At 37.8% G+C, this 16,425-nt stretch overlaps 1 protein-coding gene across 1 annotated transcript in view; it reads right to left on the bottom strand.

Moving 5' to 3' along the window:
• Positions 1–16,425, bottom strand: part of igdcc4 (immunoglobulin superfamily, DCC subclass, member 4) — a 100,626-nt gene that overhangs the window by 50,003 nt on the left and 34,198 nt on the right. Inside the window, exon 3 of the mRNA XM_061746296.1 lies at positions 3,443–3,584. Within this exon, the coding sequence (XP_061602280.1) occupies positions 3,443–3,584 (142 nt within the window). The remainder of the gene's footprint in view (positions 1–3,442; positions 3,585–16,425) is intronic.

Below are 16,425 nucleotides of genomic sequence, written 5' to 3'. Positions count from 1 at the left end.
AGTAAGCATTCTGTTCCCGCTTTATTTCACTCAGCCATTATATACTGCCATAAATAGCATGTCTTCAGCCTCAGGTTTGCACTTGAGGTAGAGGGGACACTGTTATGCTCATCTGCTTTGCAATGGCAATGCAAGAGTTATAGTGCATGGCCATAACTCTCGCTGATTCACTGGGAGCTCCTGTGGAGATAAAGCTCGCCTGGCGTGGTTTGCAAATGATGGCTCCCCATTCGTGTAACTTTTCACCATGTTGCGGTTGTTGTCACTAATTTTAAAACAAATCCTTTAATTTTCTGGGGAAACACCCTGGAGTTTCCAGGCCAGACAAGAGATATAATCTCTCCATCATGTCCTGGGTCTGCCACGGGGCCTCCTCACGGTTGGACAGGACCAGAACACATCCCTTCGGAGGTGCACAGAGGGAGACAGAGATGCCCAGGCCAACTCAGCTGGCTCCTCTCAATGTGGAGGAGCAGCGACTCAACTCCGACTCTCTCCCGGATGACTGAACTTCTCACACTCTCTGTAACGGAGAATCCAACCACCATGTAGAGCAGGGGTCGGCAACCCGCGGCTCTAGAGCCGCATGCGGCTCTCTAGCGCCGCCCTAGTGGCTCCTGGAGCTTTTTCAAACATGTTTGACCTTTTTTTCCTTTTTTTCTTTTTTTTCTCCTTTTTTTTTTGCTTTTTTCTTCTTTTTTCCTTTTTTTCTCTTTTTTTCTTCCTTTTTCCTTTCCTTTTTAATCTCGACATTTTAACTTTTTTCTCAAAATTTAAAATTTTTTCTCAACATTTCAACTTTTTTCTCGACATTTCGACTTTTTTCTCAACATTTACACTTTTTTCTCGACATTTCGACTTTTTTCTCAACATTTACACTTTTTTCTCGAGATTGTACTTCAACATTAGTCTCGACATTTTGACTTTTTTCTCGAAATTTTGACTTTTTTCTCGAAATTTTGACTTTTTTCTCCACATTTTGACTTTTTTCTCCACATTTCTCCTTTCACCATTTGCCTTCATTCTAAGGCTTGTACAAGACCTTTCATTTTTTGTGGCTCCAGACATATTTGTTTTTTGTGTTTTTTGGTCCAATATGGCTCTTTCAACATTTTGGGTTGCCGACCCCTGATGTAGAGAAAATCAACGACAGCTTTTTGTATCTGCAATTTTAGTTTTTCCATAATTACACCCAGTTTGTGAGCGTAGGTAAGAACGTAGGTCGAACAGAACGCCTTGCCTTTGAGCTGAGCTCTCTCTTCACTACGTCAAATCAGTGCAGCGTCTGTAGAAATGCAGACGTTGCACTGATCCACCTGTACATTTCCTGTTCCATTCTTCCCACGCTCCTGAACAAGACCCTAAGATACTAAAACTGAATTAAAAACAAATTCTGCAAAGGAGATTGGGCCAAAATTGCTCCAAAGTCATGTAAAAGACAACTGCCAGTTATTGCAAACCAGGCACGTATGGATAGTTTTTTTTCCTTACCTTTATAAAATGCCCATAACCTTTTCTTAATGGTAAGGCAGAAAATTAAGGATTAGAGATTATATGTCTTTATTATTACTCTGCCCTCCCTGTCTGATATCTACAGCTCCCATTGTCTCAGCAGGGCAAGGAACATTTTAAAGGACAACACCCACCCCGGTTTCCATTTCTTTGACCTGTTGCCCTCTGGTAGGCGCTGCAGGTCCATACGGGCCAGAACAAACAGACTCAGGGACAGATTCTTTCCCAAAGCTGTGAACATTCTGATTTGATTTTATTTTTGATTTGATATGTTTATTTGGTCACGTTATAGAAGTCAAGTCAGTAGTCAATACAAAGTTTTTGCATGTATATCAAGCAAGGACCAAAAGGTGTAGACTGAAGCCATAGCTTATTTTGTCTACCCTTTTAACACAATGTAACCACTATAGTGCAAGATTTAAAAAACCAAAACAAAATAACTACATGAGGAAAAAAAAAAATAGAGGTGGTCATGACCTGGTGGATTTTAAAACTGCTCAGTTTATGTTTAAAATAAATAGTAACATGCTCCCTGACTGTGTTCAGAAGCTCTTCCAACGCAGAGTCAGTCATTATGAACTGAGAGGAATATGTATGTTTATGAAAACCGAGACAAGAACGACCGTGAAACAGAGATGCATCTCAGTAAAAGGAGTCAATCTGTGGAACAACCTTGATAGTGAAATGAAATTGTGTAATACACTAAAAAAATTCAAAAATATGTATAAAGACAAGATCATAAATAATTATAAATCATTGGCATAGCCACATTATGTAGATTTATTGCAAAATTATGGACAGAATTATGTGTGTATTATGTCTATGGAAGGGTGCATGTATATGGATGTATGTATATGAATGTTTATGTATGCATGTATGTGTAGATGAGTGTATACAGTGGGGAGAACAAGTATTTGATACACTGCCGATTTTGCAGGTTTTCCCACTTGAAAAGCATGTAGAGGTCTGTAATTTTTATCATAGGTACTCTTCAACTGTGAGTGATGGAATCTAAAAAAAAAATCCAGAAAATCACATTGTATGAGTTTGTTTGATTGAGTGTGTGGACAGGTGTCTTTTATACAGGTAATGAGTGGAGAACAGGAGGGCTTCTTAAAGAAGAACTAACAGGTCTGTGAGAGCCGGAAGTCTTACTGGTTGACAGGTGATCAAATACTTATGTCATGCAATAAAATGCAAATGAATTACTTAAAAATCATACAATGTGATTTTCTGGATTTTTTTTTTAGATTCCATCACTCACAATTGAAGAGTACCTATGATAAAAATTACAGACTTCTTCATGCTTTGCAAGTGGGAAAACCTGCAAAATCGGCAGTGTATCAAATACTTGTTCTCCCCACTGTATGTATGTACATGTATGTGTATACAGGTATAAATAAGTGCATATATATGTATCCCTTAGTAAGGGATCAGCAATATCCTTTGCTAAATTAAAGCCTACATTTACAAAATAGTCATTAAATTCATTTGCTGTTTCTTTAGATGTGGTTGCAGTTTGTTTATCATTTTTAATAAAATAGTTTGGATTCTGAACTCATCTGCACTAATACAACTGCACTGCCATAACTGCACTGGCCGCTGACCACTGCACCACCATAAACTACCTCATACTGGGCAATATTCATTCATCCATTCATGTACAATATTCTTTCATTCACTTATGTGCAATATTCTTTCATTCACTCATTTTTATAGTGTATATATATATTTATATTGTCTGTTTCTTGTTTTGTTTTTACATAGCCTTTTAGATGTGTGTACTTTTATCGAGCTGCTGCTTAATCTCATTATTCTATAATGACAATAAAGGCTTTCTATTCTATTTCTATTTTATTCTATATTTAAAATGTCTAAAGTCCAAGGGACGACACAAAAACACGACAAAACAAACCCAAAGAGGCTTTACCTTGTCCCTTCGTGAAGAGCCACTTTGTCCTTTTCCCAGGTTATAACCGGCGTGGGGACTCCCTCGATCTGACATTCAAAGCGCGCAGCTCCCCCAGCGGGCACCGTTTGTGCTGAAGGCCCGTGATGGAACCCAGACAGACCTGCAGGTGCGGAGGTGATTCAGATTAGTTAGTTAGTGATTTATTCCGAACATGCAAATGATATATAACGTAAATATGAACAAGTAAAACAGAAATAATAATACAAAATGGCCGATCAAGACAATTTTACAAAACAAAAAAAAATAAAACAAAAAAACAGCACAGTAATTTCACTTGCATGTCCGAAAAGGGGTGGGAAGAAGTATAACTTATTTAATCCCGCCCCTTCTCCATAAAATATTAACAATATTTATTTATGTCCTTCTTATTTTTACATTACTCTTTTTTTAATTATATATACATACACACACACGCACACACATACATACTGTACGTACATAATATACATATACACACAAACATACAAGTACACATACATACATACACACACACACACACATACACTCTTTTTTCGTTATATTTCTTAATTGTGCTGACAACATATAAATAAATAATAATTAACAAAAGAAAAAATATATAAATATACATATATACATATATATATATATATATATATATATATATATATACACATAAACAATGAACACATGGTGACAGTCAATAACCCTCATCCCTGTACCTTGTGAAAAATATTTTTAGATAAACAGATAAACAGGTTAGTTATCGGATCAGAACTAGTATTATTCCTGGAGACGGATAAACAGAGTCCTTTTCATAGAGTTCACATATAGACTGCATTTACACATACAAAATGCAATTGTGTGCAGTTCGTAAGTATTTTGCTCTGACACTATTGAGGGTGTTTAAGTGCTGTTTTAATCATTTCAATATAATTAAAGCCTTATTTGGAGCATTTTATGCCCCTCAATGTCTTCATTAGCAGACATTTAGGGCTTATTATTGCTCTCTCCAGGTCAACTCTTGGCAGGGTTCCAATTGTGTAAGCCTCCAGTCATTCAAACGCAAGAGAGATTCCTTTAGTGGGTAATACTAAACACCAGAGGGCAGCAGGGAGTAGTGTCTGAGGGCCTCTAACCTCTGACCCCAACAGGCTGTTGGAAAAGAGAACAAAACAGACCAAGTGTTCCAGCCAGTTTGCCTGCAACCGTGACTGAGAAGTGGAGAATAGGGGGTGGATGAAAGGAAAAAGTTCAGCGAGGAGACACAAGAAGCACCCGAGGGCAGGGAAAAAAGCGAGAAAGTAACCGAAACCTAGTTGATTGAAAGTCCTCTGACATAACTGGGCTAAAAAAAAACGGTTTGCAAATACTTCGTCACATGAAGCAAACACTTCAACTTACGTCACTTAGTTTTTTTGTTCAATGACGCGTAACGAAAAAACATATGGCGGCATCTGAATAACCAACTGCATCCACAGTAGACCACATACAACCTGACAATAAATATACAAACCGGAAAATAATGTGCAATATCATTCTCTGCAACGTGCAATTATGTAAATAACATCTGTAAATATCCATCTGTTATTCTTTTTATATACTAGTATTTTTTATTACTATTTTTATTCTCCTTCTTATTATTATTATTATTATTATTATTATTATTATTGTATATACTGTTTATAGTGTTTTTATTATTATTGTGTGATATTGATGCCTCTTGTGTTTTGCACTATCCCCTTTGCTGCTGTAATCTGGAAATTTCCCCTCTGTGGGACTATTAAAGGATTTCTTATCTTATCTTATCCAGCTGTTTATCCAAACAGCTTGTTTTGTAACACAGTTACATAACCAAATAATGCCACTGAATCCAACAATATAGTTAAACTGAAAAGTATTTCTCAATTTAAACTGGAATGCCTTTTTTTTAATCTGTCCTGTACGTGCACGTGTAGAGAATCAATTTACTGACCAAAGTATGTTACACTCCACCACATTAGATGACAATACTGGGGGCTTTCAGCTTGTGAGAGCAATGGGTTCAGGCTTTTTTTGTTGACCTATTACAAACCAAAACAACAGATGACCCTTTGGATTGGTTGGTGGCATCAAACTGGAAAAATGGATAAAGATAAATTGAACAGACTTATAGATTTGTCTGCTGCTTTTGATCCAGCAGATATGACATTCTTCTATCACGCCTTGACTTGTGTGTCAGGATTAAAAGTCCTGAAATGGTTCCAGTCTTATCTGTCTAACAGGAGTTCTTCTTTGAATTTAGGCCAGTATTCTTCAGCTGTGTCCCTACTTAGTTACGACGTTCCCCAAGGTTCCATATTGGGCCCTGTTTAATTCCCTTTTTGAAACATTTTTTAAAATACACTAATTCACTTATTGCAATTCCCCCTTTCTTTGGTCTCCCCCAAAAACTCTTCCATAAACTGGTCCAGAACGCTGCTGCCCGGATCATCACCGGAACACCGTCCATCAGTCACATCTAGGCCTGTGTTGAAAAAATCGATTTCCCAATTCTAAATCGATTCTCATATGAATTCCTAAAAATCGATTCATATGTTTAAAGATCGATTTTTTTTTTCTTTTATTTATTTACGTATTTTTTTTTTCATCATTACATTACAACTTTTGGTTATTTTTTTGTTTATCCCCGAAAAAGGAATGTTTTGTTGGACACAAGAATAACTAGTGCCATGTTTTTGCCTTTAAATATGTTTAAAGGTATGAAAACATTAAAGTGTTAGGTTATAATTGCATAAATTGTCTATATTTCATTACTTTATATACTGTCTTGGGGTTACATTTGCAAAAAATGCTAAAAACCAGATGCTCAAAAATTAAAAACCAAAATAGACCGAAAATGGAACAAATAAAAACGGAATGTGGGAAAAAATAAAACCGATTTCATCCGTCTCTGTTTCCTCCCTGGATCTGTTCGGTAATTCTGACCCACATGATGTTTCTGAAAGCAGTTCTATCAGCATTCTGGGAGCTGATTGGTCCTTACAGCATCATTAGCTGACAATACTTGCTGTTGAATCTCAATATAATACTAGTAGTAATATGTTGCATAACTACAGTACAGTCATATAATTCATGCAACAGCTTAAAAAACAGTTTTAATAACACTAACCCAAATCAATATCGGAATCGAATCGAATCGAATCAAATCTTTATAATCGATTCTGAGTCTTAAGAATCGAAATCGAATCGATTCTTGACATTTGAATCGATCCCCTGCCCTAGTCACATCACCCCCGTTCTACACCAACGTGGGGTTGCTTCCCATCAAACACCGTATCATCTACAAAATCTACAAAATCCTCCTCTTGACGTTTAAGGCTATCCATAACCTCGCCCCCCCATACCTCTCTACCCTCCTATGAATCAATATCCCCATCCGGTCTCTTAGATCAGCCTCCTCCCTCCAGCATGTCTGTCCACCACGGGGTCTACAGCCTTCAGCCGCTCTGCCCCTCGTCTCTGGAACTCCCTGATCTCTGACATCAGGAATATTGACTCAGTTTCAGTTTTTAAGACTGATCTCAAAACCTACTTATTTTGTCAGGCATTTGAACTACAATAACTGTCTTTTATGTTCTGCTGCAAACTCTGCGGTTTTCTTTTGTTTAAATTGTGTTTTTTATGTTTTGATTTTTGTACGGCGATCCCTTGAGTGCCATGAAAGCCGCCTAACAAATAAAATATATTATTATTAATATTTCACTTCATTGTTTTGTTTTGATCTTCTGATCTATCTGCCAGTAAAAGCAGACATATTGGCTTTCAGGCTAAACTGCTAAACTGTCTTTGTGATGTGATAGATGGAGTCAAACTTCCTAAGCCTTAACAACAAAATTAGACAAATTATTATATTTGGAAAAGCCAAACCTTCAAGATGGCAAGAGTTGTCGGATGGTTGTATTCTTACTGTCACTCAGTAGCTAGGAATCTTGGTGATATTTAATCAACAGGTGAGTTCGGTAGGGAAGACCAGTTTATTTCACTTTAGTTTAGTTTATGTCGGTCATGACATCACAAAAAAAGAATGAAAATTACAACAAGAAAACAAATACACTGTTCAAAGAAAACATTACAAAAGATTTTCCAATATACAAATACCATCTAGACCAGGGCTCGGCAACCCGCGGCTCTAGAGCCGCATGCGGCTCTTTAGCGCCGCCGTAGTGGCTCCTGGAGCTTTTCAAAAATGTTTGACCTTTTTTTTTTTTTTTTTTTTTTTTTCTTTTCTTCTTTTCCTTTTTTTCTCTTTTTTCCTTTTTTTCTTCTTTTTTCTTTTTTTTCTTTTTTCTTCCTTTTTCCTTTCCTTTTTAATCTCGACATTTCGACTTTTTCTCGTAATTTAGAATTTTTTCTCAACATTTCGACTTTTTTCTCAACAATTTCGACTTTTTTCTCGAGATTTTAGTTCAACATTAATCTCGACATTTCGACTTTTTTCTCAACATTTCGACTTTTTTCTCGACATTTCGAATTTTTTCTCGACATTTCGACTTTCTCGAAGTGCATAATGAAAAAAAAATCTTCCCCCAGTTATAGCTAATATAGAAACATGCAGCATGTGTTGCCTTCATTCTAAGGCTTATACAAGACTTTTCATTTTTTGTGGCTCCAGACATATTTGTTTTTTGTGTTTTTGGTCCAATATGGCTCTTTCAACATTTCGGGTTGCCGACCCCTGATCTAGACCCAAAGAGGTGTAGGCTGAAGCAAAGCTTATTATTTGCCTTCCCTCAAAAAGATTAATTAAAGTAATGAAATGAAAGCAAGAAGTAAGAGAAAAGACTGACAGTAAAACAAATTGCCTCCATGGGGATAACAAAAATTCCTCAAGAAATAAAAAAAATTAAAAATAAAGGTGCAGTACTTTACTTTACTTAAAACAGCTCAGTAAGGTGAAGGCTGACTTTTATTTCACCTTGTTTAGACTGTTGTAATTCTTTGCACAACGGTCCTGATCAGTCATGTCCTCGCCGTCTACAGGCTGTTCAAAACACAGCAGCTCGTCTTTTTGACAGGGAAGAAAAGGTGCAATGATATCACTCATGTACCGGGCAGTTTGCACTGGCTTCTTGTCCATTTCAGGATTCATTTCCAGATTGTCTTGTTTTTAAGTGCCTCAGAGGCACAGGGCCATCTTATCGGCGTAAACTCTTGCAGCCTCATACTCAGGAGTGCTTATAGTCGGTGCTCAAGGGCAGGTGTCCTGCATGTTTTAGTTGTTTCCCTGTTTCAACACAGCCTGATGGCCAACGCTGTGTCATTAACAGACATGTTCACACCTTGATGACATGCTGATGATGACCCTTAATTAGAATCAGGTGTTAAAACAGGGAGACATTGAAAACACGTGGGACACCGGTCCTAGAGCACCGACTAAGTGCAGCTCGCTCATATCTGACGAGCGCAGTAAATCCAAACCAATCCGTTTCTCCTGGAGGTTCTCAGATCCAGACTAAGAAAACAGAGGTTTTTCAACGGTGAGGGGGGATTTTGGAACAGCTGACTTTTTTTTAATATCCGCTGACACCCTCATCCATTTTATAATACTCCTGAAAAAATACTTTTGTTTCTTTTACTTTTAATAGTGATTGAGCATAAGATTTTATGTATATTTTAATTATTATTTAAACTCTTTTATTGCACTAGGTTTTATCATTCTTAGCTTTGGTGTGTCTTAGGTGTGTTTTATATTGCTATTTCTTTGTTTTATCTGTGCAATTTATACAGCACTTTGTTAAACTCTTGTTGTTTTAACCCTGCTATTAGGGATGGGCGGTATGGACTTAAAAATGTATCACAATAATTGCTGGCATTTATCCCGATAACGATAAAAATGACGATTAAAAAAACTACCAATTCAACTCCACCTTTTTAACTATAAATCTATCACCTGATTCAGTCTTTGGAGCCCCCAAAACACTGCTCTAAAAGAATACTAAATGCTACTAAACTACATCAATTAAATTGAATTAATAAAAACCAATTAAATTAGTACACCTGTACTGCAAAACTGTAATGACTCAAATGAAACAAGTTTGAAATGAATGTAAGAACAGATTAAACATTTATTCAAACTGTATGGCTTAAACAGTAGGATAACAGTGCAAACAGCAAAAGTACCATTGTCCAAGTTTTCCGAGCTTATAAAATCCCAAAGTAGAAAAAAATACAACCTGATAAATAAAGAAACAGGACAAATAAATAAAAGTTAACTGAAAATAAAACCCTATCAGTGATGACCTCTTCTAATATAAATAAAATGTGCAAATTAACCTGTGGTTGGAACATGCCACAAATTAGATACTATTGCAATTTGTTTTCGTAATATTCAAACGTTATATCAAAATGTAACAACCATTTCCTTCTGTTTTTGCAGACTCTGCACATAATAGATGATGTTTGCTCCTCGTCTCTCTTTATAAATCCAAACCAGTTCCAGAGCTGGAGCCTCGTTTAACAACGAGCTCCTCGCTCTCAGATCCGCCTCCCGCCATGTTTAAGCCTGATTTATGGTTCTGCATTAAATCGACGTAGATTTCTGCGTCGATTTAACGCAGAACCATAAATCAAGCTTTACACAAAAACGTCATCAACGGGAATTTATCGTTTTTACCGCGAGATGACAAATTCTTACCGTCGGGAATTTTTTTGACGGTATATCGTGAACGGTAAAATATCGCCCATTCCTACCTGCTATATAAATAAACTTTGGCTTGACTTGATTTTGTCCTGTATGCTAGTTTCTATTGTCTTCCCCATTTCGCTTCCTATCATAAACTTTTTTCCAAAGAGTGCTTTGGAAGCTTCTTGCTCCCATGCCCCAATATTTTAACTTTCAGACTGGGGCCATTGTGGAAATAGGAAAACTTGCAGGTCTTCAATTGATCCCTGGGCCGGCTCCAAAAGCAGGTCAATCTCCAGCGACCCCCATGTCACACATTTCCATATGGAGACATAATACATAGAGACATTTTTTATGTGCAGCATATAAAACACCTTTACTGCCTGGTTCAAAAATGTTCTAGGGCTAAATTTAACATCCATGACATTTGCATGGAGGGTGAATTTTCTTGTACCACATGATGTAAAATTATGAAAAAAAAAAAAATTAAAATACTGATGTATATAGTTAGGGATGATTGGTGAGGGCTAGCTGCCGGCATTGCTTCTGAGCTGTGAATAAAGACCTGACGGGGCATAATCATTCATATTTTAATGAGAATATGTTTTGTTGAGCTGTTCATTTTACTAACAGCCCACACTGACCGGCCTGGATTGGCCTGGAAGCGTCTGAGAACAAAGCTTTCCTGAACGTCAATTAAATGCCATCAAAACGACATTTGAAATGGGAGGTCCTGTTGCAAATGTCCAGCAGCAGCTTAACAGAGTTGCTGGGAGCCATATCAGATTATTTCAGAACCCTTACCAGCAGAAGTCTGCGGAAACCTGCAGTCAGGACCTGCAGACACCGGTCAGGCCTAGCCCTGAGACTGGCAGGCTGAGAAACTACTGAGCCTTGCTGGTCCTCATTTCACTTCTTTGTTTGCAGCAACTCTCCAAATTAGGATGTTTGTTATGATTTGATGAGAATAAATCTAAAATAATATGAATTAGAGTCATACATTACCATAAGCTAAGGAAGAATCGATTTGATTCCGATTCTTAATATTCAGAATCGATTATCATGATTCGATTCGATCCGATTCGATATTGATTTGGCTTAGTGTTATTTAAAATGTTTTTGAGCTGTTGCCTGAATTATATGACTGTAAAATAACTAGTGAAATAATAATTTCACAATAATTATTGTGAAATAACTAAGAAATAAATAACTCAAACAGGCCTTTCAATATCCATTTAAAATGCAAAAAAGAAAGAAATTGCAACAGTTCATGCAGTAAACAAATAATTTTAGCTTATATAATTTATTCTGTCACCACGCACACATATTGCCATGAAGCACCTGGCATTTTTCAGAAGTGTCATGACAAACTGTGTGTCCGACTACTGGGATTAAAGTTCACCTGGCAAAAATGATGGAAATTTTTTTTTTTTTAAATCGATCTTTAGACATAAGAATCGATTTTTAGGAATTAATATGAGAATCGATTTAGAATCGGAAAATCGATTTTTTCAACACAGGCCTAGTTACAATAGCAAAATTTGACTGAAATAAAGTGAGTTTGATCCAACTTGCTGACACGGCACGCTCATCCTCCCTATTTGCAGAATTTTACTTGTTGTGAGTGACATCACAAGGGGGTTTGTTCCGTTTATTTTTTATATTCTCTGCTTTTGTTATTAAGCTTAAAAAAAAAAAAAATTCCCCTCACAATTGGATGGAAACTAAGGCACTTTTTGAACCAGGCTGTAAATATGTTTATTTATGATGATGCAAAGTTCAACGGAGATTCTCTTGCCCCCAGTGGTCAGCTGCTGAACTGCAGCTTTTCTTGCTCCAGATCAAGCTTTTATCCAGAAACACTGGAAGAAGCTGAGGCAGGAACTGCACAGCCTGCGTAAATCACGGAGGCCGGTTCACAGTCCCATGAAAATGTTGACATGCAGCTACAATTCAACCACACGATCCGTCTCTGTTAGAATGACCAGAAGAAGTTCTGTCTAGTTTGATTCCAATATCAGTCACACGCATGAAATCACCTGATTCCTACTCTGAAATGGTATATAATAGAGGTTTACTGACTATTGCTTAGTAGATAATTAATGGAAACACAAAGAAAAGAACTAGAAACCCCTTTTAGCAAATCAAAATGATATGGAACCAATAAATCAAAATGATATGGAACCAATTTCATCTTCACTGCTGTGGGAATCATTAAAAGCATATTTGCGGGGACAAATTATCTCCTTCTCTGCTCACTTGAATAAGTCCCGGAAAGCCAAATTACAAGAACTCTCTATTAAGATCACAAAATTGGACCAACAACTTGCTACTTGCCCCTCTCCCAGTTTTCTTAAGCAACGTGTCGATTTACAGACTGAATTTGATCTCCTTACCACTAATGACGCAGAGCGACTTCTCTTACGATCACGCTCCGTATATTATGAACATGGAGACAAGGCAAGTCGGCTCATGGCTCATCAGCTACGTCGCCAGGCAGCCTCACGTATGATCCTTCAGATAAAAGATTCATCAGGCTCATTGCATCAGGATCCCACCGCCATTAATTCTGTCTTTCACTCATTTTATTCCTCTTTATATACGTCTGAATCTCCATCTGGCTCCACTGAATTGAATTCATTCTTAGATAGCCTCAACTTTCCTGTTATAGGCTCCGATGCTGCTAAAAATCTTGACTCGCCATTAACGGTAGAAGAAATTAATCTCGCTGTGAGAAGTATGCAAAATAACAAAGCTCCTGGCCCTGATGGATTTCCAGTGGAATTTTTTAAGAAATTTCAGGATAAATTGTCCCCTTTATTGCATGCTGTTTATAAGGAATCACTGGAACATGGCACTCTCCCTCCCACTTTAAGGCAAGCCTCCATAAGTCTCCTCTTAAAAAAAGATAAGGATCCAACTCTCTGCGGCTCATACAGACCTCTTTCGTTAATAAATGTAGATGCTAAGATCCTTGCTAAAGCCTTGGCTTATCGCTTGGAGAACATTGTGCCAACTATTGTCTCAAATGAACAGACAGGATTTGTTAAGGGGCGACAGTTATTCTTTAATGTGCGGACACTTTTAAATATTATTCACTCTAAAACTATCACCACAACACCTGAAGTCGTAATCTCAGTCGATGCTGAAAAGGCATTTGATAGGATTGAATGGGACTATTTATTTACTGTACTGAAGAAGTTTGGGCTGGGGAATGGGTTCATTTCTTTGATTCGTCTCCTTTACACGTCTCCACAAGCAAGCGTTTCCACTAATGGCATTCAGTCCAATTTTTTTACTCTAGCCCGTGGCACCAGACAGGGGTGTCCCCTCTCTCCCCTATTATTCGCACTAGCTATAGAGCCCCTGTCAATCTTTCTGAGGTCCTCCCCCACTTTTACTGGGATCTCCCGATTGGGAACAGAATATAAGCTGTCACTTTACGCTGATGACTTACTGTTATATGTCTCGGATCCTGTCCTCTCCATTCCTTCAATTTTATCTGCTTTCCAGAGATTCGGGTCTTTCTCAGGCTATAAAGTGAACGTATCTAAAAGTGAATGCTATCCCATTAATGACTCAGCAACACAGCTCGTACAGTCAGATATCCCTTTTAAGATTAGTCCTTCCGGCTTTAGGTATCTTGGGATCAACGTAACCAGAACGTTAAGCTCTCTTTTTTCTGCTAATCTCTCACCTTTAATGTCTACAATTAAATCTGACCTCCATAGATGGAAAAGCTTACCTCTTTCATTAATTGGAAGAATTAACGCAGTTAAAATGAATATTTTGCCCAAATTTCTATTTCTGTTCCATTGTCTTCCACTTTTCTTACCAAAACACTTTTTTAAAATAATTGATCAAACTATTTCTGACTTCTTATGGTGTGGGAAGGCTCCTAGAATCCGCAAATCCACACTTCAGAGATGTAAATTCAATGGCGGACTGGCACTTCCCAATTTCCAACTGTATTATTGGGCAGCACATATTCAAAAAATTTCATTTTGGTTCAAATCGGTGAATATGCCATGGTGTAAATTGGAGGCACAGTCATGCATTTCATCCTCTTTACCTGCTCTACTTACCTCATCTATTCCATCCAACCTCTCTGTCTTTACAAATAATCAAGTGGTTCACTCCACACTTAAAATTTGGTATCAATTTAGGAAACACTTCAAATTTAAGTCAGCATCTACTTTAGGTCCATTACTGAACAATCATTTATTTCGACCTCCGCTTACAGATTCAACCTTTCTCATATGGCATAATAAGGGCCTGAAAAGTTTTGGAGATCTTTACAAGGATGGTATCTTTCGCAGCTTTGCAGATCTCTCAGGTGAATTTAATCTCCCGCCTTCTCATCTCTTTCGATACTTTCAGATTAGACACTGCGCTAAAGCTTTGTTTCCAGTTTTTCCATCCTCTCCGCCGACTCTACAGTGGGAGGTGCTTTTAAACCATGATCCACTTCAAAAATCACTGATCTCTAAGGTTTACGATGACCTTCTGTCTTTCGATCTCTCTCCAGTTATTAAAGTTAGAGCTGCCTGGGAAGATGAACTGGATCTAAATTTGGAGGATGACTGGTGGGACGCTGCTCTTAAAAAAATTTACACAAGTTCATCCTGCGCTCGTCTTACACTTATACAGTTTAAAGTACTGTTTAGAGTCCACTTTTCTAAAGCTCGACTCTCACAGATCTATCCCAGTGTCACTGACGAATGCGGCAAAAGGGTTAAATTGCCTCGTCCTGCAATTTAACCCATATGTTTTACTCTTGCCCACTACTTTCTCGCTTTTGGTCGAATTATTTTGACACCATGTCAAAAATACTCTCGGTGAATATAAAAGTCTCCCCCCATGTTGCCATATTCGGGCTCCCAGAGGACCATGGCCGGTTTACTTCAAACCAAAAAGACATTTTGGCTTTTACTTCCTTACTGGCAAGACGCCAAGTTCTTCTCCACTGGAAGTCGACTAAGGCTCCTTCTAGTACCCAGTGGCTCAACGACACCATGTTTTTTCTGAAGCTGGAAAAGATTAAATATTCACTGAAGGGTAGTTGCAACAAATTTTATAATAAGTGGCTTCCCTTTCTTACATTCTTCCACTCTCTCCAGTCCCTGCCTCCTGATTGACGGATCCCCCCCCTCCCTCTCTTCTCTCATTCCTTTCTTTCTTCCTCCTTTTTATTTATCTTTTTATTTACTTTTCTTTTGTTTTTGGGGTTTTTTTTGTTTTTTTTTTTTTTTCCCCCTTTTTATTCATCTATTTTTTTAATTCATAATGTTTAGCTTAAATACTTAAATATTACTTGTATATAAGAATATAATAATTTTCGTGTATTTGTCATTGTTTTGTGTGGATTTTTTGTTCTGTTCTTAATTCCAAAAAAAAAAAAAAAAAAGGAGGTAGACTGTATATCTTTTTTTTGTTTATTCCTGTTCAACTGTGCCTTACCCCCTAATAAAAATATCAAAACAAAAAAAAGAAACCCCTTTTAGCCACTATGGCTCAATCACCACAGAACCACGAGCGTCTCTAAAGTTGCAAATGAGATTTCAGTCAAGAGGAAAGGGATGGAGTAACCATCTAATTAGTGAGTAAATCAGCACCGGCATGGCACCGGCAAGTTGCAAAAGAGAGGGGAAAGTGTGGGAGATCATTATCCTAAAAGCAATTAGAAACGTGAGGAGAAAACTGCCTTAAACTAACTGCATTATATCTGTCACCGACAAGGGGAGCCATTTTGACTTGTAGTCCATCATATGCTGCCTCAACACCTCCAAACTTCAGCTATTTTAGTTTAGTCGAAGACAGGGTCACTACCAACTTGAGGAGACGCTAAGCAGACTGTAATTTTCTCATTCCAACATGTTTCACACCAACTGTTAGTAGTGGCAGCCATCTGTTTTCCTGCTGCGCCAAAGGAAGTTTCTTGATGAGTACAAGGAGACTGGCACATAGATGTGGTGATAGTAGCAGAAAGGGTTTGATTAAGTTCAGGAAAACGCTTATTTTATCTCCACAGCAGGTTTTAGAGAAGCCAATTGATGATTAACTGTTGCCACTTCTACACACTGCACTATGTTGCAAACAACCTTTGCCACTAGCAGGCTGAGCGGATGCCAGGCTCTCTGAGGGAGTGCACATATATAGACAAACCTACTTTTACATCAGTGATCAGTGTGTGCTTTGATGCCTGCGCGCGGACTTGTGTTTACATTACTGGATCACTGTGTATCTTGTCAATGGTTGGGTCCACGTGGGGGTGAATGACAGCTGATAAGCTGGGGTGGTATGGAGCCAAATCAAGGCC

This window comes from Cololabis saira, chromosome 2, assembly GCF_033807715.1.
Source record: "Cololabis saira isolate AMF1-May2022 chromosome 2, fColSai1.1, whole genome shotgun sequence".
NCBI classification, from domain to species: Eukaryota; Metazoa; Chordata; class Actinopteri; order Beloniformes; family Belonidae; genus Cololabis; species Cololabis saira.
The sequence above is the reverse complement of the archived record's forward strand: the minus strand, read 5'-3'. Positions and strand labels throughout refer to the sequence as shown.